General features: G+C 39.0%; 1 protein-coding gene across 2 annotated transcripts in view; it reads right to left on the bottom strand.

Annotated features, from left to right (window-relative positions):
• The window catches only part of FBN2 (fibrillin 2), a 289,154-nt gene extending 271,700 nt beyond the window's left edge, over nucleotides 1–17,454 (bottom strand). For both annotated transcript variants that reach the window (XM_089677738.1, XM_089677742.1), the window contains exon 1: nucleotides 16,894–17,454. In XM_089677738.1, the coding sequence (XP_089533864.1) occupies nucleotides 16,894–17,099 (206 nt within the window). In that variant the 5' untranslated portion in view covers nucleotides 17,100–17,454. The remainder of the gene's footprint in view (nucleotides 1–16,893) is intronic.
• Nucleotides 17,455–17,695: the final 241 nt, after the last annotated feature.

Below are 17,695 nucleotides of genomic sequence, written 5' to 3'. Positions count from 1 at the left end.
AATGAAAAAAATTACTTTCTGCTATGAAACATATACAATAAAAAAATTAAAAAAATCTAATTTCTTCTTAAATTTTGGCCAAAATGTATTCTGCTACACATTTTTGTTAGAAAAAAAATTCCCAATAAGCATATATTGATTGGTTTGTGCGCAAGTTATAGCATCTACAAGCTATGGTATATATATACTGGAATTTCTATTTATTTATTTATTTTATAATAGTATAATGGCAGCGATCAGTGACTTATAACAGGACTGAGATAGTATGGCAGGCAATTTGACACTAACTGACACTTTTGACAATTTGTGGGAACCAGTGACACTAATACAGTGATCAGTGCTAAAAATATACACTTTCACTGTACTAATGACACTGGCTGGGAAGGGGGTTAAACATCTAGGGCCATCAAAGGGTTAAATGTGCACCTAACCAGTGTTTATGTGTGTACTGTGAAGTGCTTTCACTAAGGGATGTGCCAGTTTTTATTATCTGCTTTGCAGGGAAACAAACCCGGCACATCCCCACTGACAGGACATAGATCTGTATTGTTTACATTGACAGAGCTCTGCCCTGTCTTCATCCTTGCCGATCAGTGGGTGTTGGCGGTCAATCACTGGCTGGTACCCACTGATTGTCTTGTGCTGTGACTACTCACAGCTAGCACACTAGCGGCACACATGCATGTGCTCTACCTGGAAGTGCCACATCGTTTACAGTGGGGATCGAAAATTTGGGCACCCCAGCTAAAAATTTGTATTAATGTGCATAAAGAAGCCAAGGAAAGATGGAAAAATCTCCAAAAGGCATCAAATTACAGATTAGACATTCTTATAATATGTCAACAAAAGTTAGATTTTATTTCCATCATTTACACTTTCAAAATAACAGAAAACAAAAAAATGGCATCTGCAAAAGTTTGGGCACCCTGCAGAGTTAATATCTTATACTGCCCCTTTGGCAAGTATCACAGCTTGGCAACGCTTTTTGTAGCCAGCCAAGAGTCTTTCAATTCTTGTTTGAGGTATCTTTGCCCATTCTTCCTTACAAAAGTCTTCCAGTTCTTTGAGATTTCTGGGCTGTCTGTCACGCACTGCTCTTTTAAGGTCTATCCATAGATTTTCAATTATGTTGAGGTCAGGAGATTGTGAAGGCCATGGCAAAACCTTCGGTTTACGCCTCTTGATGTAATCCCCCGTGGATTTCGAGGTGTGTTTAGGATCATTATCCATTTGTAGAAGCCATCCTCTCTTTAACTTCAGCTTTTTCACAGATGGCATCAAGTTACCATCCAAAATTTGCTGAAATTTTATTGAATCCATTTTTCCTTCTACTCGTGAGATGTTCCCTGTGCCATGGGCTGCAACACAACCCCAAAGCATGATTGATCCAACCCCATGCTTAACAGTTGGATAGAGGTTCTTTTCATTAAATTCTGTGCCCCTTCTTCTCCAAACGTACCTTTGCTCATTCCGGCCAAAAAGTTCAATTTTAACCTCATCGGTCCACAGAACTTGTTTCCAAAATGCATCAGGCTTGTCTATATGTTCATTTGCAAAGTTCAAACAATGATTTTGTGGTGAGGACGTAGAAGAGGTTTTCTTCTGATGACTCTTCCATGAAGACCATATTTGTAAAAGTATCTCTTTATAGTGGAATAGTGTACCACAACTCCAGTGTCTGCCAGATCTTTCTGGAGGGATCGTGCAGTCAAACGTGGGTTTTGAATTGTTTTTCTCACAATCCTGCGAGCTGTTCTATCTGATATTTTTCTTGGTCTTCCAGATCTTGCTTTAACTTCCACTGTTCCTGATGACTGCCATTTCTTAATTACATTCCGAACAGAGGATATTGACATCTGAAAACGCTTTGCTATCTTCTTATAGCCTTCTCCAGCTTTGTGAGCGTCAACTATTTTCAGTTTCAGTTTTCTAGACAACTGCTTAGAAGAACCCATGGTGCTGATTGTTGGGGCAAGGTCAGATGAGTCTGGGCATTTAAAACCTTTGAGATTGACATCACCTGGTCTGCCCAGACGATGATTGAGAACAATCCATGACACTGGCAGGTCTCAGCTTTGCAAAGGGGGCAGTGCATGCTATAAATTCTGCAGGGTGCCCAAACTTTTGCAGACGCCATTTTTTTGTTTTCTGTTATTTTGAAAGTGTAAATGATGGAAATAAAATCTAACTTTTATTGACATATTATAAGAATGTCTAATCTGTAATTTGATGCCTTTTGGAGATTTTTCCATCTTTCCTTGGCTTCTTTATGCACATTAATACAAATTTTTAGCTGGGGTGCCCAAACTTTCGATCCCCACTGTACTAGATATGTGATCCGGCATGGAGAGCTGCTGTGCTCCTATGGGAGGTGGTCAGCAAGTGGATATAGTGTAAAGCATAATGTATTTGGTAGAGATGTGTGGTGAACACACTGCAAATCAGAGTGTATAGGGTGGTTCCGGATGAAATTCTAGAACACAATGTACAGACTGGAGTACACTGGTTTGTTGTGGAGTACAGAACAGCAAGCAAAGAGGTGTGGAGTATAGAAAGCAAAACACAGTGTACACATTGAAGCAGAGGTGATATAAAATATCTAGGAGCACATTGTCTAGATGCAGTAGGGTTACATAAAATACTTAAAATCTAACTTAAGCCAAACTCCATCTTAATTGACGACTGCCAAACTTCCACACTCAGGGTAGTTCACCAACCTTTTATGACCACATACACACAGGAGGACACAAGAAGAGTCCTGGAAATAATCCATCAACAGGTGAAAAAGAGGAGATTGATGGTGGAAAAAGAGTGTTGGTATGCAAGGCTAAGAAGTGGGTTAGGGCATCTTATATGAGATCTATATGACCAACCTTTAAGTGATCATAAGGAGTCAGTCAGTCCTCCAGCATGTGGGTGTTTGGTGGTGGTCACTGAATGTTAAGTACAGCTTTATTTAGATTTCATATTTAGAGCTGTTATTGGAATTGTGATAAAGCCAGTGTAAAAGTTACAGCACAGTGTGTAGGTGTGGTAGGGTGTGTGCAGGAGTGTGGGAGAATTGGAGTAGAGGGGAACATAGAATGTACAGCACAGGGTGCAGATTGTAGGGGTGGAAAACAAATTATTATGGGTAAGATGGGAACTACAGATAATACAAAATAATGCACAGGCTGGAGCCAATGTGGGAGAAGGGCAATGGAAAGAGAGACTGATGATGGAAGGGTGCAAAGGGAGCAATGGAACAAGTGGCAGAGAACAGTGCAGATCACTGACAGATAGATGGAGAACATCATTAAAAAAGTATTAATAGTTGTTCCTCCCTGGATGGAGATCAAAAGTTTAAAAATATTCTCTTCATTGCTGAAGTAGTGGTACAGCTTTCTGCACAAGCCCTCAGGGTAGACTTCCCCGATCATGTTCAGAATCTTTCTCTAGTGAGGCAGCCAGTAGGCAGTATGAAAGCAACAAAGGGATATGTAAAAATCTGTTAGTGTTGCATGTGTTGTACACATGCTAAAATTTGACTACCTCCCTGCTGAGTCTGTCATAGCTATGAATTTTGCTAAACATCAATATATATATATATATATATATATATATATATATATATATATACAGTTGTGTTCAAAATAATAGCAGTGTGTTGAAAAAAAGTGAATAAAGCTCAAAATCCTTCTAATAGCTTTTATTTCCATACACACAAATGCATTGGGAACAGTACACATTCTATTCCAAATCAAAACATGAAGAAAAATATATCAAATTTGTTTTGTTCCTCTAAAAAAATTGAAGAAAAGTGAATATTAGACTGTTCAAAAAAATAGCAGTGTTTGTATTCTTCTTTACAAACTCAAACATTCACTATATAAACTGAAAAATGTTTGAAGATTTTGCTTTCCTTTGAATCACTTAATGAATATTTAGTTGTATAAGCACTGTTTCTGACAACTGCTGTACATCTGTGTTGCATGGAGTCAACCAACTTCTGGCACCTGTGAACAGGTATTCCAGCCCAGGATGATTGGACTACATTCCACAGTTCTTCTCTATTTCTTGGTTTTGCCTCAGAAACTGCATTTTTGATGTCACCCCACAAGTTTTCTATTGGATTAAGATCCGGGGATTGGGCTGGCCACTCCATAACGTCAATCTTGTTGGTCTGGAACCAAGATGTTGCGCGTTTACTGGTGTGTTTGGGGTCTTTGTCTTGTTGGAACACCCATTTCAATGGCATTTCCTCTTCAGCATAAGGCAGCATGACCTCTTCAAGTATTCTGATGTATTCAAACTGATCCATGATCCCTGGTATGCGATAAATAGGCCCAACACCGTAGTATGAGAAACATCCCCATATCATGATGCTTGCGCAACCATGCTTCACTGTCTTCACAGTGTACTGTGGCTTGAATTCAGTGTTTGGGGTCATCTGACAAACTGTCTCCGGCCACTAGACCCAAAAAGAACAATCTTACTTTCATCAGTCCACAAAATGTTGCGCCATTTCTCTTTAGGCCAGTCAATGTGCTCTTTAGCAAATTGTAACCTCTTCAGCGCGTCTTTTTTTCAACAGTGGGACTTTGCGGGGGCTTCTTGCAGATAGCTTGGCTTCACATAGGCGTCTTCTAATTGTAACAATACTCACAGGTAACTTTAGACCTTCTTTGATCTTCCTGGAGCTGATTGTTGGTTGAGTCCTTACCATTTTGGCTATTCTTCTATCCATTCGAATGGTAGTTTTTCACTTTCTTCCACGTCTTTCAGGTTTTGGTTGCCATTTTAAAGCATTTGCGATCATTTTAGCTGAGCAGCCTATCATTTTCTGCACTTCTTTATATGTTTTCCCCTCTCCAATCAACTTTTTAATCAAGGTACGCTGTTCTTCTGAACAATGTCTGGAACGACCCATTTTCCTCAGAATTTCAGAGAGAAATGCACTGTAACCAGCATGTAAACCATTTGCTGCCTTCCTTCCTTAAATAAGGGCAATAATTGCCACCTGTTTTTCAAAGAATGAATGACCTCTCTAAGAGAACTCCACACTGCTATTATTTTGAACATGCCCCTTTTCAATTAGTGATTCAATTACACAGAATCAGCAGCATGCATGTCATGACTGTTGGATTTCTATTACTCTATTACACCTGCTAGTAAATTATTTGCCATGTAGAAATATCATTTCTACCAAAAACAGTGATTGATCAGGTTAGTGATGTCTGACTGCTATTATTTTGAACACAACTGTGTATATATATATATATATATATAATTATTTTATATTTATTTTTTTTAATTGTCTTTTAAAACTTTCTAGCAAAGTGTTACTATTCTGGGCACAGAAGTTATCATGACTGTCAGAATTAAATATCTGCATCCCTATGTCCTTTACACCTGGAAATACACTCAGAAAGAAGCTTATATATACAAAAGATCCAACATCTAAACACAAACAAAATCACTTTAGATGCAGTGCAGTGCAGTGAAGAATACAAAGACTTGTACAATGGGGAGGAAAAACAACCACTCAGCAAATGAATGGTTCAAAATAGGAGGGGTTAGGGTTCACACCTTCAGTCATTGAGCAATGAACACTTACCCACACTTCTTAACACCAAGGATGAGATTATGTAGCTAAAACAGAGTGATTCCATAACTTTGTCTCATCCCATCTTGTTCTTGGTCAATCAACATCTGCACATCCCATTCTGATTGGATTGTGTCTGTGCAACTTGTGTGAATATCAATGCTAGTGAATCTTCCTGACACTCAATGGAACTGAAGAAGTTGCTTGGAGAAGTTTTGAAACATCTTCAACATTATAGAACAAGTCCTGCTTAATGTGACTAACTACTACTAGATATACCATTACTTGAATAAATGAAATGCTTCACTGATGTCTGCCCTGCAAATTCAAAGAATGGCCCTCATATTTTGTGAGACATGTGGGCTAAGGTGCACTGGCAGTCCATTCAAAATGAATGGGCTGCCTTAACGCAGTATGTCTTGAACTCATAGCATAAATTGGTCTTAAAGCTGGTCATAGATTAGTAAGGATTTGTTTTGTTCAGACAGCGGGTTGAATGAAAAAAACTGACTTAATTTGATGTGGATGGGGGAATCTTTCCTGCTGTGTCTTTGTATTCTGACAGTGGGAAGACTTCCCTGCCATCAAAATACACTGATCAGCACTGCAGTGTATATAGCCTGCAGTGCTGATCGAGTGGAAGTTTTCCAAAGGGGTACTTCATTAGATCATAAGATCGATTTCTGTTTAACCACAGTGGCCATACATAGATCAAAATTCAGATCATCTGCTTCTGAATTGACAAAATAGGTTATGAAATGTCAGGGAGGCAAAATTCACTGCAAAAGGTATATATAACAGTGCATGTAGAATCAAGTGCTGTTTTGCTTAACCTAATCTCCCAACTTTCTGAGATTACACCTTTTAGCACAGCTTATGTAGGCAAAGGATACAGCCTGACACTATCCCCATTACCCTTACCACCAAAAATTATTTCACAAACAATTATTGATTAACCACTAGCCTACAGGGTACTTATACCCCCTTCCTTCCCAGGCCAATTTCCAGCTTTCAGCGCTGTTGCACTTTAAATGACAATTGCACAATCATGCAACACTGTACCCATATGAAATTTTTATAATTTTTTTGTGACAGATAGAGCTTTACTTTGGTGGTATTTAATCACCTCTGGGTTTTTTCTTTTTTCTCAAACAAACCAAAAACCACTGAAAATTTTTTAAAAAAAAGTTTTTTCTTAGTTTTTGTTATAAAATTTTGCAAATAAGTGATTTTTCTCCTTCACTGATGTGCGCTAATGAAGCTGCAGTGATAGGCACTGATAGGCTGCACTGATGGACACTGATAGGTGGCACTGATGAGGAGGCACTGGTAGGTGGCACTGATGGGCATTGACAGGCATCACTGATGGGCACTGAAAGGCAGCACTTATATATGGCACTGATAGGTGGCACTGACTGGCACTGTTAGGTGGCACTGTTAGGCGGCACTGATAGGCACCACTGACAGACACTGATAGGTGGCACTGATGCACACTGATAGGCGGCACTGATTGGCAGCACTGATAGGTGGCACTGAATGGCATTGATAGGTGGCACTGATAGGTGGCACTGACTAGCATTGATAGGTGGCACTGACTGGCACTGATGGGTGGCACTGAAAGGCAGCACAGATGGGCACTGATATGTGGCATTGATGTGGCACTGATGGGCACTGAAATGTGGCACTGATGGGCACTGGCAGGTGGCATGTATGAGAACTGAGAGCTGGCACTGGTGAACACTGACAGGTGGCACTGCTGGGGCTACACAGATCATCAGCGCACACTGATCATCAGTGCTTTGATGATCAGTGTACATGTCCCCTCTGAGGAATGCCGATTACCGGCTCTCCTCTCCTCACGAGCTGTCAGTGTGACAGCTCTTGGGGAGAGAAATGCTGATAACCGGCATTTCCCTGTTTACATGTGATCAGCTGTGATTGGACACAGCTGATCACATGACCGAGCCGACATCTTCGGCTCTTTCTGTGGATCAGTGATCCGCTGTGTCTGAGGGACACAGCACACCACTGATCACCGTGCTGCTCACTCCGGGGCGCCATTTGATATCCTTCTCGGATCGTACCTTGTGCCCGCAGGGCAGCGCTGTGGCGAGATTTGTCACCGGCTGTGTACCTCGGAAACAGCCGATGACAGATCTGTATACCAGCTCATTGCCAGTAACATGTGACCTGCTGTGACCAATCACAGCAGGTCACATGGCAGTTGTAAACAATGGATGGCTTCCTTTCATGCCATCCATTGTATACAAGTGTGTCTAGCTGTGAATGGTCACAGTGATCACATGCACAGGCTGGGCCAATCACAGCCCATCTGTGTCATGTGATTAGCCGTGGCCAACAAAAAAACCTGAAGGAATCAATTTAATTCAGTTAAATGCTTGCTTTGTAGCAAAGAAATTCTTTGTAATAAGCAATTAAATTGTGTAAAAAAAAAATACTGATCACTTCCCCAAAGTAGTACAATGTTACTATGGTAACATTATACTACTTTGGTCATACTGTAATATGAAAATAAAATCTTAAAAGAAGAGAAATATTTAATAAAAAAAAAAATAATAATAAAATTGAAAAAATTGAAAAAAGAATGATCAATTTTTTTTTTGCGTACTGTTACCAGTCAGTGTCCCTGATCAGCGCCACACCAGTTATATGATGACGCTGTACTGCGTGACAGTATGTAAAAAAAAATAGTGAAAATAAATTTTTACATTTCTTAATTTTCAAAAAAAAATATGAAAAAAAAATTACAACTTCAAAAAACTCACCATGCCTCTTATGAAATACGTCGGACTATCTACTTTGCAAAAAGGGGTCATTTGGGGGATATCTGTACTGTTCTGACATTTTTGGGCCTCAAGAAATTAGATTGGCTGTCAGTACTTCAGGATTGATCAATTTTCAGATATATCCCATAGTTGGTGAACTCTATAACTTTCCTATAGACTAAATAATGATATAGGTTATTTTCACCAAAGAAATGTAGCAGAATACATCTAGGACTAAATTTATGAAGAACAATTATTTATTTGCAAACTTTTATAACAGAAACAAGTGTTTTTTAAAAAATTTGGGGTATTTTTTTGTTAATTTAACAAAGAAAAAAAAACCCCACAAGTGATTAAATGCCACCAAAAGAAAGCTCTAGTTGTGCGAACAAAATGATTAAAATATAGTTTGGGTACAGTGTTTCATGACAGCGCAGGAGCAGGGAGCAGAGGGCTTGAGTCAGAGGTGGTGGAACTCAGTTCCGCCAAATTCCAGCTGAAAAAAGCCCCGTAACTAATGCCATAGTGTAGAGGTTAGATAAAGATTTAGCTAGTAGTAGTCACATTTAAGTGGACTTTTTCTGTAATGTTGAAGTTATTTCAAAGCTTCTCAAAGCCACTTCTTAAGTTCCTACCAAACATCTTTAACATGACAGAACAAGTTCAATATAATGCGACTATTTTTTTTTAGTGGCCAGAAAAAAAGAAAAACACCTGAGAAGGAAGGAATGACAGAGGGATTTGGTCCCTCCAAATCAGAGACAATTAGGAACTATAGCTTATCCTGCAGTTCCAATGTTGATCTTTCACGCTATAGTTCCTGTAAAAGTTCACCACATTAATATGCTGAATAAATTAAAATAAGGTATTGTGTCTCTAAAGCAACACTATGCCATGGAATGATATCCTACTCTTGCTAACGAAAACCTTCATACACAAAAGTAGCAGCATGAACTGTTATGAGAGTGGTCCCAAGAACTGTAAAGCTCCATGTACACTGCAGCTGATAAACTCACGTTTAGGAGCTTTTCTGTGTTTTTTTCAGCAGCCCCTGAACTCTCCCTAATGTTTTCCTATGTGTCCATGTACAGTTGAGTATACAGTCGCTTTTTTGAACGCACCTAACTTGCGTTCAGGAGTAGATTTTATCAGCTTTTCAAATGCCAAAACTGCTTGTAAACGCGGCTAATAGCGTTTATAAGCGTTTGCATTCGGAACATTTTTTTAACTCTTAGATTTCCAGATGCTGTCCAGAGCCTTATTTCATCATGAAAAATGCATGCAAAGCGTTTTCCCGGTACTCAAATGCACCTGGTACACCATACTTTGAGGTTTTGCATAAAAGAAAATATGTTAGATACTGCTGCAATAATGTCTGCACAGAAATTAACTGGACACATCCAAACACCACAAAAATAAAAAAAGACAGCTAATCTCAACAAATACTGCTCTCTCTGCTTCTATTCTCTCTATTTCTCTCAAATAGTTAATAATTTACCATTTTCCAGTGCATTCTGGGCATTTGGGAGGTTCTCCTGTGCTTATCTTTAAAAAACGCTTCTGAACGCAAACGCTCATAAACGCGGTTAAACGCCCATAAACGCGGTATACAAACACGGCAAAACTGATGTTTTTTAACCTGCGTTTTCCTGCTGTCAATTTCCAGCATTCAGAAGAGTTCTTCAAACGCACCGTGTACATGGAGCCTTAGATGGGAGAGCTTTGGTTTACATACTACAGATGAATTAGCACAAAGCCTTTCATCTTTTCAGGACCTGAAGCCACTAGCAAGTAAAAGGAAAAAAAAATTCCTCCAATGATTTTGGAGCAGAATGCACTTTTATATACTAACATTCTGATGTCTTTCTTCTTCTCTTACTCACATTATTAAAAATAAATTAGTTAGCAATCCTATCTTTGTAATGGACCAGTCCATCAAAGTGTCCAAGAGTTTTTAGTTACATATAGAACCTGGCTTCCTTTGGTTTTGTCTAGAGTACTCCAACAGTGAAAGTTGCCTGCCATACTTCTTAACTCTGTTATTGTATATCTTGAAGTTTTGGGTTTTCCTGCTGGTTTTTGTTTGTGCCAGCTCCAGCAGTTGCTATCTCCATGCTAACTAAAAAATACAACAGGCATAGAGGGACCCCCTCATAATGGTTTCTGCAGGTATGGAGACCCAGGAACTCAAGAACAGTGATCTCACAGAGTCCCCAAGAGAAATATAAAACTGTGTGGCTTAAAGTTTATCTGATGCCTTTTTTTGGATGAAGGGCTAAAGGAATTGAACCCGTCAGGTTTTTTTTATGGCTGTCTGTGTCCCCAGAAACACCCTTTTAGTTTGTCCTGGTGGCCACTCTTACACCTGTATCTCATCTGGTCTGTGCTTGTGGATAATTAACCTCTTCCATACAGGGCACTTTTACCCCCTTCCTGCCCAGGCCATTTTTCAGGTTTCAGCGCTCTCACACTTTGAATGACAATTGCGCGGTCATACAACACTGTACCCAAACTAAAATTGTATCATTTTCTTCACACAACTAGAGCTTTCTTTTGGGGGTATTTATTCAACACTGGGGTTTTTATTTTTTGCAAAATTAACAAAAAAAGACCGAAAATTTTGAAAATAAAACACGTTTTTCTTTGTTTCTGTTATTAAAGTTAGCAAATAAATAATTCTTCTTCATAAATTTAGGCCAAGATGTATTCTACTACATTTCTTTGGTAAAAATAACCCAAATTAGGATGTATTATTTAGTTTGTAGGAAAATGATAGAGTTCACAAATTATGGTATATATCTGAAAATTGATCAATCCTAAAGTACTGATGGCCAATCTAAATTCGTGAGGTCCAAGAATGTGAGAATAGTACAGATATCCCCCAAATGACCACTTTTTGCAAAGTAGACAGTCCGACGTATTTCATAAGAGGCATGGTGAGTTTTTTGAAGTTGTAATTATTTTTGTCATAATTTTTTGGAAAATGAAAAAATTTAATAAATAATTTTCCCTATTTTATTTTTACATACTGTCACCAGTGCAGTACAGCATCATCATATAACTGGCATGGCGGTGATCAGGGACACTCACTGGTGACAATACAAAAAAAAAACTTGATAATTTTGTTTTATTTTTTTTTTTTCATTAGTTTTAATTTTTTATTACATTTTTTTCTCTTTTTTTAAGATTTTCTTTTCATATTTCACTAAGTAAAAGTGATCAATATTTTTTTTTTTTTACACAATTTGCTTATAGCAAAGAATTACTTTGCTATAAGCAAGCATTTACCTGAATGACATCAATTCATTCAGGGGTTTTTTTTTGTGCTTAGCTGTGATTTGGCTAATCACATGACACAGAATGAGCTGTGATTGGCCCAGCTTGTGCATGTGATCGCTGTGACCATTCATAGCTAGACACACTTGTATACAATGGATGGCATGAAAGGAAGCCATCCATTGTATACAACTGTCATGTGACCTGCTGTGATTGGTCACAGCAGGTCACATGGTACTGGCAACCGGGCGGTACACAGATCTGTCATCGGCCATGTCCGAGGTACACGGCTGGTGACAGATTGCGCCACAGAGCGGCTCTGCGGGCAGGCGCACTGCGCATGCCCGAACAGATGCCATATGGTGTCCACCCGGAGGGATGAGCTGTTTTCCCAGCCGCCATCTGGCTATAGGCCGGGCGGAAACTGGTTAAAGAGACCCTGTCACCAGATAATTTATTTCAACAAAGATATTCCTTTAGGATTGTACATGCATTTAATATATCTATGCAGGTTGTTTAGATGTAGGAGCTTCCATTGTGTAGACATCCAAAAGCTTTGAGAATGCAGCTGAGAGCTAGCATCTTGATAGTGGCTGCAAGCATCCCCAGCAGACTCAGAGCTGTCACCCAAGTGACAGCCTTTAGTATTGTGTTACACTCCTGCACCGGTAGCTTGGATATGTAGGAAGGTGAGGGAGGGATGGATTACCCAGGCATGCAATGAGAGTAATTAGACACACCCAGAAGAGGAAAGGGCAATGATGTTCAATGAAGGGGGAAAGCTGTGCTAGGGAAGTGACTAGTCAAATTATCTTGCAAGATCAAAGGCACATTGCAAGTGAATACAACATAATTTATGGAAAGGAAAAGAACTGCACTTAAACATGAAAAAAAACAATTTTTTTCCGTGCTTTTACCTGCAATTGTTTGTATGATAGGGTTATAGGGTCTCTTTAAGGACTCTACTTTCACCAGCTAGTGCTGTTGTATCTGCTTCTAGCACTTCAACCTTTGTTTGTTGCTGTATTTGGGCTGGCCCTTCTGTTTTCTATATCTTAACGTGACTGTATTGGTTTTGGCTTCTGATTTTATTTGTCAGTATTGGCTCTGACTGTTGCTCTTGGTTACCACTCCATTGGATCCTGTCTGTCTGCTCTCTTCGTCTGTTACTGTATGTCTGCGGTATTGCAAGGGCTAAGCTGGGTCTCATACTGAGAGCTGTCCATCTGTACCTTCAGTAGCCCTCTTTAAGACCAGGTGTTTCTAATCCTTAGATCCGCACACCTGATATTGCACATGCTATCCTAGGTGTCACCACCTTTTCACGTCTTTGTTCGTGCTATGCCCTAGACATCTACTCTTATCATCAAGTGCATTTGTCTTAAGCCAGCCATAGATGGTTTGAAAATCGGCTGGTTCAGCAGGAACCGAATGAGATTTGAACCATGTATGAGCAGGATGAATGTACGCAAGTTAGAAGATGCTAAAACCCATAAATACAGCTAGCATACCTCTGCTACCCATGACAAACGTATAACAAGAGGTCATATGCTGTTCAGTTGGGTTTTTTGGCCTACTACAATACCAGGAGGCTGAGATGTTGCATAGTCACAAAATCCAATTCTAGTGACTGAAAAACACTTTATGTGCTATCCGTCCTAGGCTTCCTAAGGCAAATGCCTTTACTGCTTTTTTTTTAATTAAAATGGCCCCAAATATAACTGTAAACTTCAGCTAAAAATCAATTGATTCACAAATGCTCTTGATAGTATGAAAAAAACTACATATAAGCTGCATTACCTGAATTTGCTTACTTTCCTAAATGACCATGGAGACACTACATTTTCCATGTACGTTCTGTCACTTGCATACTGTACTTTCTAATTAAAGATTATCTGTATGTTCTGATAAATTAGAAGTAGTGCTAATGTATGTTAGCTCACATTGCTTCTGTGAACAGGTAACTGAACCCACTACTGCTAAAAATAAACACAAATTCAGGTCATCATTGGAGGTAACAAATGCGAAGCTGTTGTCATAAAACTACAAATACAAAATCAAGAAAAGTCTTTGGTACTCCTTCTGCTCTTGCTGCCCAGAGCTGTGTTTACATAGCTAGTAGAAATTTTGCAAGACTTCCAAAATAAGCAATGGCCTAGTTAAGTTCATTCATAAAACACAAATAGCCCTTGCACATTAGATGACTTGAGGCAAAGAAATAGCCCAGAGTTCTAAAATAATAATTAGAGGATGCAAAAAAACCCCTGAAGTTCAGATAATGAATGTAATAAATGACTCTTACGTCTAAACACAGCTATAAAAGTTTACTTTACAGAAACTAGGGCTAATTTAGCCCCACTTACACACTGTATACATTATCTTCAATAGCACATGCAGCAATGAAAGTTATATGGCACCATGGCATTAAGGCCAATTGATGAAAGTTCTGATAACAAAAAGAAAAGCAAAGCTTTTCAGTACAGTGAGGAGGAAAAGTCCACGTGACTCACTTAAGAGTATCAATCAACTTCAAATAGTTACTCTCCCAATAGTGTAAATATATCACAATTCTTTACAGAAATTGAAAACGGCAACATTAAATATAACCTGCTGCATAACATTTTATTCTATGAAATTTGTCACTAGACTGAGAGACACGTACAAGTGTCAGTTTCTAAAATTCCTTTATTGAATTACTGGACGGGATGTAAGCCATGCTTAGGAAAATATCTTTACAACAGCAGCAAGGCACTGCCAGCAGGCCCATGTCCCTGGGGGCTAGTTTTAATTGTTCAGAAGTACTTATCACTTTCTGCCCCAGTGGAAAAATCTCTATCATACATATTAGAAAAAAAGAACTTTGCTATAATGCATGTATTGTATTAGTTTATAAAAAAGAAAATGGCATTGTCCATTTTTCTTCTGGGCCAGCTAGAGTTTGCTTGCATCCCATCTTTAAACTCCATCCAAAACTTTTAATTTAGTTTTGCAAAGAGTGGGAAATGGTTAGAGCCTCCATTTTTTTGTCATCTGTGTTCCTGTTGGGGAGACTTGAACCTTACTTACACTCAAAGCAGGAAGCAACAGGAAATCTCTCCAACAGGAAAAATACTCAGACAAAATCACATTTTAAAATATAACTAATGGCAATTTTTTTGTTTTGACTAGTGTGGAGAGGGATGGAAACCCTCTGGTGGGAGTGAAAGTGTAAAAAAAACTCAAATTTTGGGTTGTCATCAGAACACAAATAAAGTGGAAATCTTCCATTGAGGACAATAGGTCTGGTCACCCTGGTGATGACCAACCAAGGATTCCTTTACTTTGGAAAGATTTCCTCTCACTTCCTGTTTTGGCTATGGGACAGCAAGTGAAGAATCCCTCAATGGGATACAGCTTAAGCAAAAAGCAGATGGGCTATAACCCCTCCCTTACTTTATCCAAACAAAAGTTTTGCTTTTAGTTCCACTTTAAGTGCAAAAGGGCTACTCTAGCCATTGATGGATTGAAAAATCAACCGGTTCAGCAGGAACCGGCTGAATTTCGATCCAGTTATGGCCATTCCTGCTTGAAAGGAGGTTGATTCCTCTCAAACAGAACTATTGGTAAATTTTCATCCAATCAGTGCTACAGCCAATCAGCTGCAGAATGGATCAGTGTATTCTGACACCAGAGGAGCCCTGCTGTTAGAATACAAAAGTGCAGAGGGGAAGATTCCCCCATTCACCTTGATTATATAGCAATATCTTGTCAGCATTTTTTTGTCAGCCTGCTGGCTGATCAAAAAGACTTGAATCTCCTATGGCCAGCTTTAGGATGCCTGACTATATTTTTATTGCTGTTTGTGCCTTCCTTTTTCTGTACAACTCACCCCCTAATTTTTGTATAGGTGTTACAGTGTCCAGAAGTAGGGGAAAGTCTCCTTAATGGGGTCACAAACAATTAGAAAAAGCACAAAAATGTAACTCTTGTTCACTGTATCTAAAACAAAAAAAATGGTTAGAGTATTAATGAATATTGATAACATATACTAACCTGCAGTGCGTGTTTTTTGCCCTTTGTCTTGTAGTGAGCAAAGAAATGAATGAAGTTATGGCTATGCATACCATATGTTTATGTTATAGCTAGACTTTATATACTTTGGACAACGTTTCCGGTAAAGGCAATTATCTTTTGTGTAATTGACCCATGTGTGAAGGCTCAGCACAAGATACCACAGCACTTTAAATTCTACCCAGAATGATCGGGTATTGTTACCAACTACATTTGGCTCACACACGGCATTCATAACAGTCTGGCTTCCAGATCACAAAACATTCCCTTGTTTTGCTATTCCTTATGTCAGCTAGTTAATAGCAAGAGCTTAGTGCTTAATGTATACAGAAAAGGATTATATGCTGCATATATAAAGTCACTGGAGATATTGTATGTTTTGCCATTATTGGAAAATCTTCTAAAATGTATACACTGTGTTATGATGGAGTAGAGCTTGCAAGCCAAGTGAAAGAGGAGATACTTATTTTAATAAAACATTAGTCTTCCAAGTTCACTTTACAGATCAGTGTTTATATAACCCAGTAGTAGGCATGGAGCCACAATGCATGAGCTTATTTTCACATCTGTCGCTACCTGAACCTTTAAAAGCAGCATACCGAAGAAGTTTTATACTATGCTGAAAAATAAACAGCCAGTAATGTTTTATCAGAAATTACTTTATATAGGTCTAGCTAAAACCATATGAAGAAACAGAGTGTGGCAACCAAATGGAAGCTGTACAGTTTAGAACACTACTTTTATAATAGCTAAAATTTTATTTGGTTATTGCTCATCATTGGTCATTTTTCAGAGTATTATTAAAAGTCTAAAGGTGTAATTGTGTAATACAGAAGTACTGTAGCAATGTCAGTAGGACAAGATATTTTGGGTAATTCAATAAAAAAGCGCAAAAAATTAAGCTGTACAAAGTGCAATCAAATTTCCACTTTCATCAGTTTTGAGCAGTCTGAGTAGAGAAACAACTGCTGATTGGTTTCTGCAGATGGCTTTCCCTGTATATAGCCCCTTGCCTTACTAAACAAGCCAGTGTGAGCTCTGTAAAAATGAGATTTGTGGTTTTGGCAGCTCTGCAAGATAAAACTGGAAAAATACAGTACGGATACAGCAAATAATGATTTTGAAGCTCATTAATAAAACACAGCATATAATATGTCATATAATAAAGGTCAGCTACCATTTAGTCTATCAACCTACCCATGAAGAGTGTACTGAGTTCCCCTTCTTCTAGTCCGACTATGAAGGACAGATCCATCCTTTGCATCCTGGGGTCCTAGTCTGGACTCAGCATTGAAGACCTGTTGTCCAGCACAGCATCCCAAAACTGCTAGGAAACAGCCAAGCAAGAGCACTGTCCTCCTCTTCGTACCCGGCATGGGATAATGATCCTGCCTGTCCACCATTGGCAATCAGGAGACAAATATCCTCTTGGAAGCTAAAAGATAACTTGGTAATTTAATCCCAGAATCAAGCACAACATAAATAAAATAGGGTCATTAAATGGAAGTAGAGAAGAATTCTACAGGGATGCTCCAGGTGGCATAGGTTATTCTTTACTGCCAGGATGCTGGTGGATTCACAGAATATAAAACTCTATCCTATGTAAGTCAGAGCTTCACAGAAGTGATCTCTTGCTCTGTGGATGTAGTCTTTAAAAAGAGAACATTAACTGGAATAAGCTGTTGCATAAAATGATCTCTGTGCCTGAGAGTGCAGACTTGTCCCCATACTCAGCCTGTGTGAGAAGCAGGATTAGGATGAGAGTACTAAGGGCCGGGGGTTTAAGAGGCGGCTGCCTGTCAGTGGGGAGGAAACCACAGAACCAGTCACACACGTGAAGGGTGAGGGGAGGAGGGAGAAAATGGGATGTGAGATAGAGAGAGGAAAGAAAGCCTACTATTTGCTTCATTTATTAACCTTTTACGGATCCTTTTACCGTTTGAAGTTGCTAACATTTACACTGTATATAGAAATGCTAGATTAACTTTAAATACAGGCA

The sequence above is a fragment of the Staurois parvus genome, unplaced genomic scaffold (assembly GCF_062004578.1).
Source record: "Staurois parvus isolate SC_StPar_1 unplaced genomic scaffold, SC_StPar_1.0 ptg000014l, whole genome shotgun sequence".
In the NCBI taxonomy this organism is placed as follows: domain Eukaryota; kingdom Metazoa; phylum Chordata; class Amphibia; order Anura; family Ranidae; genus Staurois; species Staurois parvus.
The sequence above is the reverse complement of the archived record's forward strand: the minus strand, read 5'-3'. Positions and strand labels throughout refer to the sequence as shown.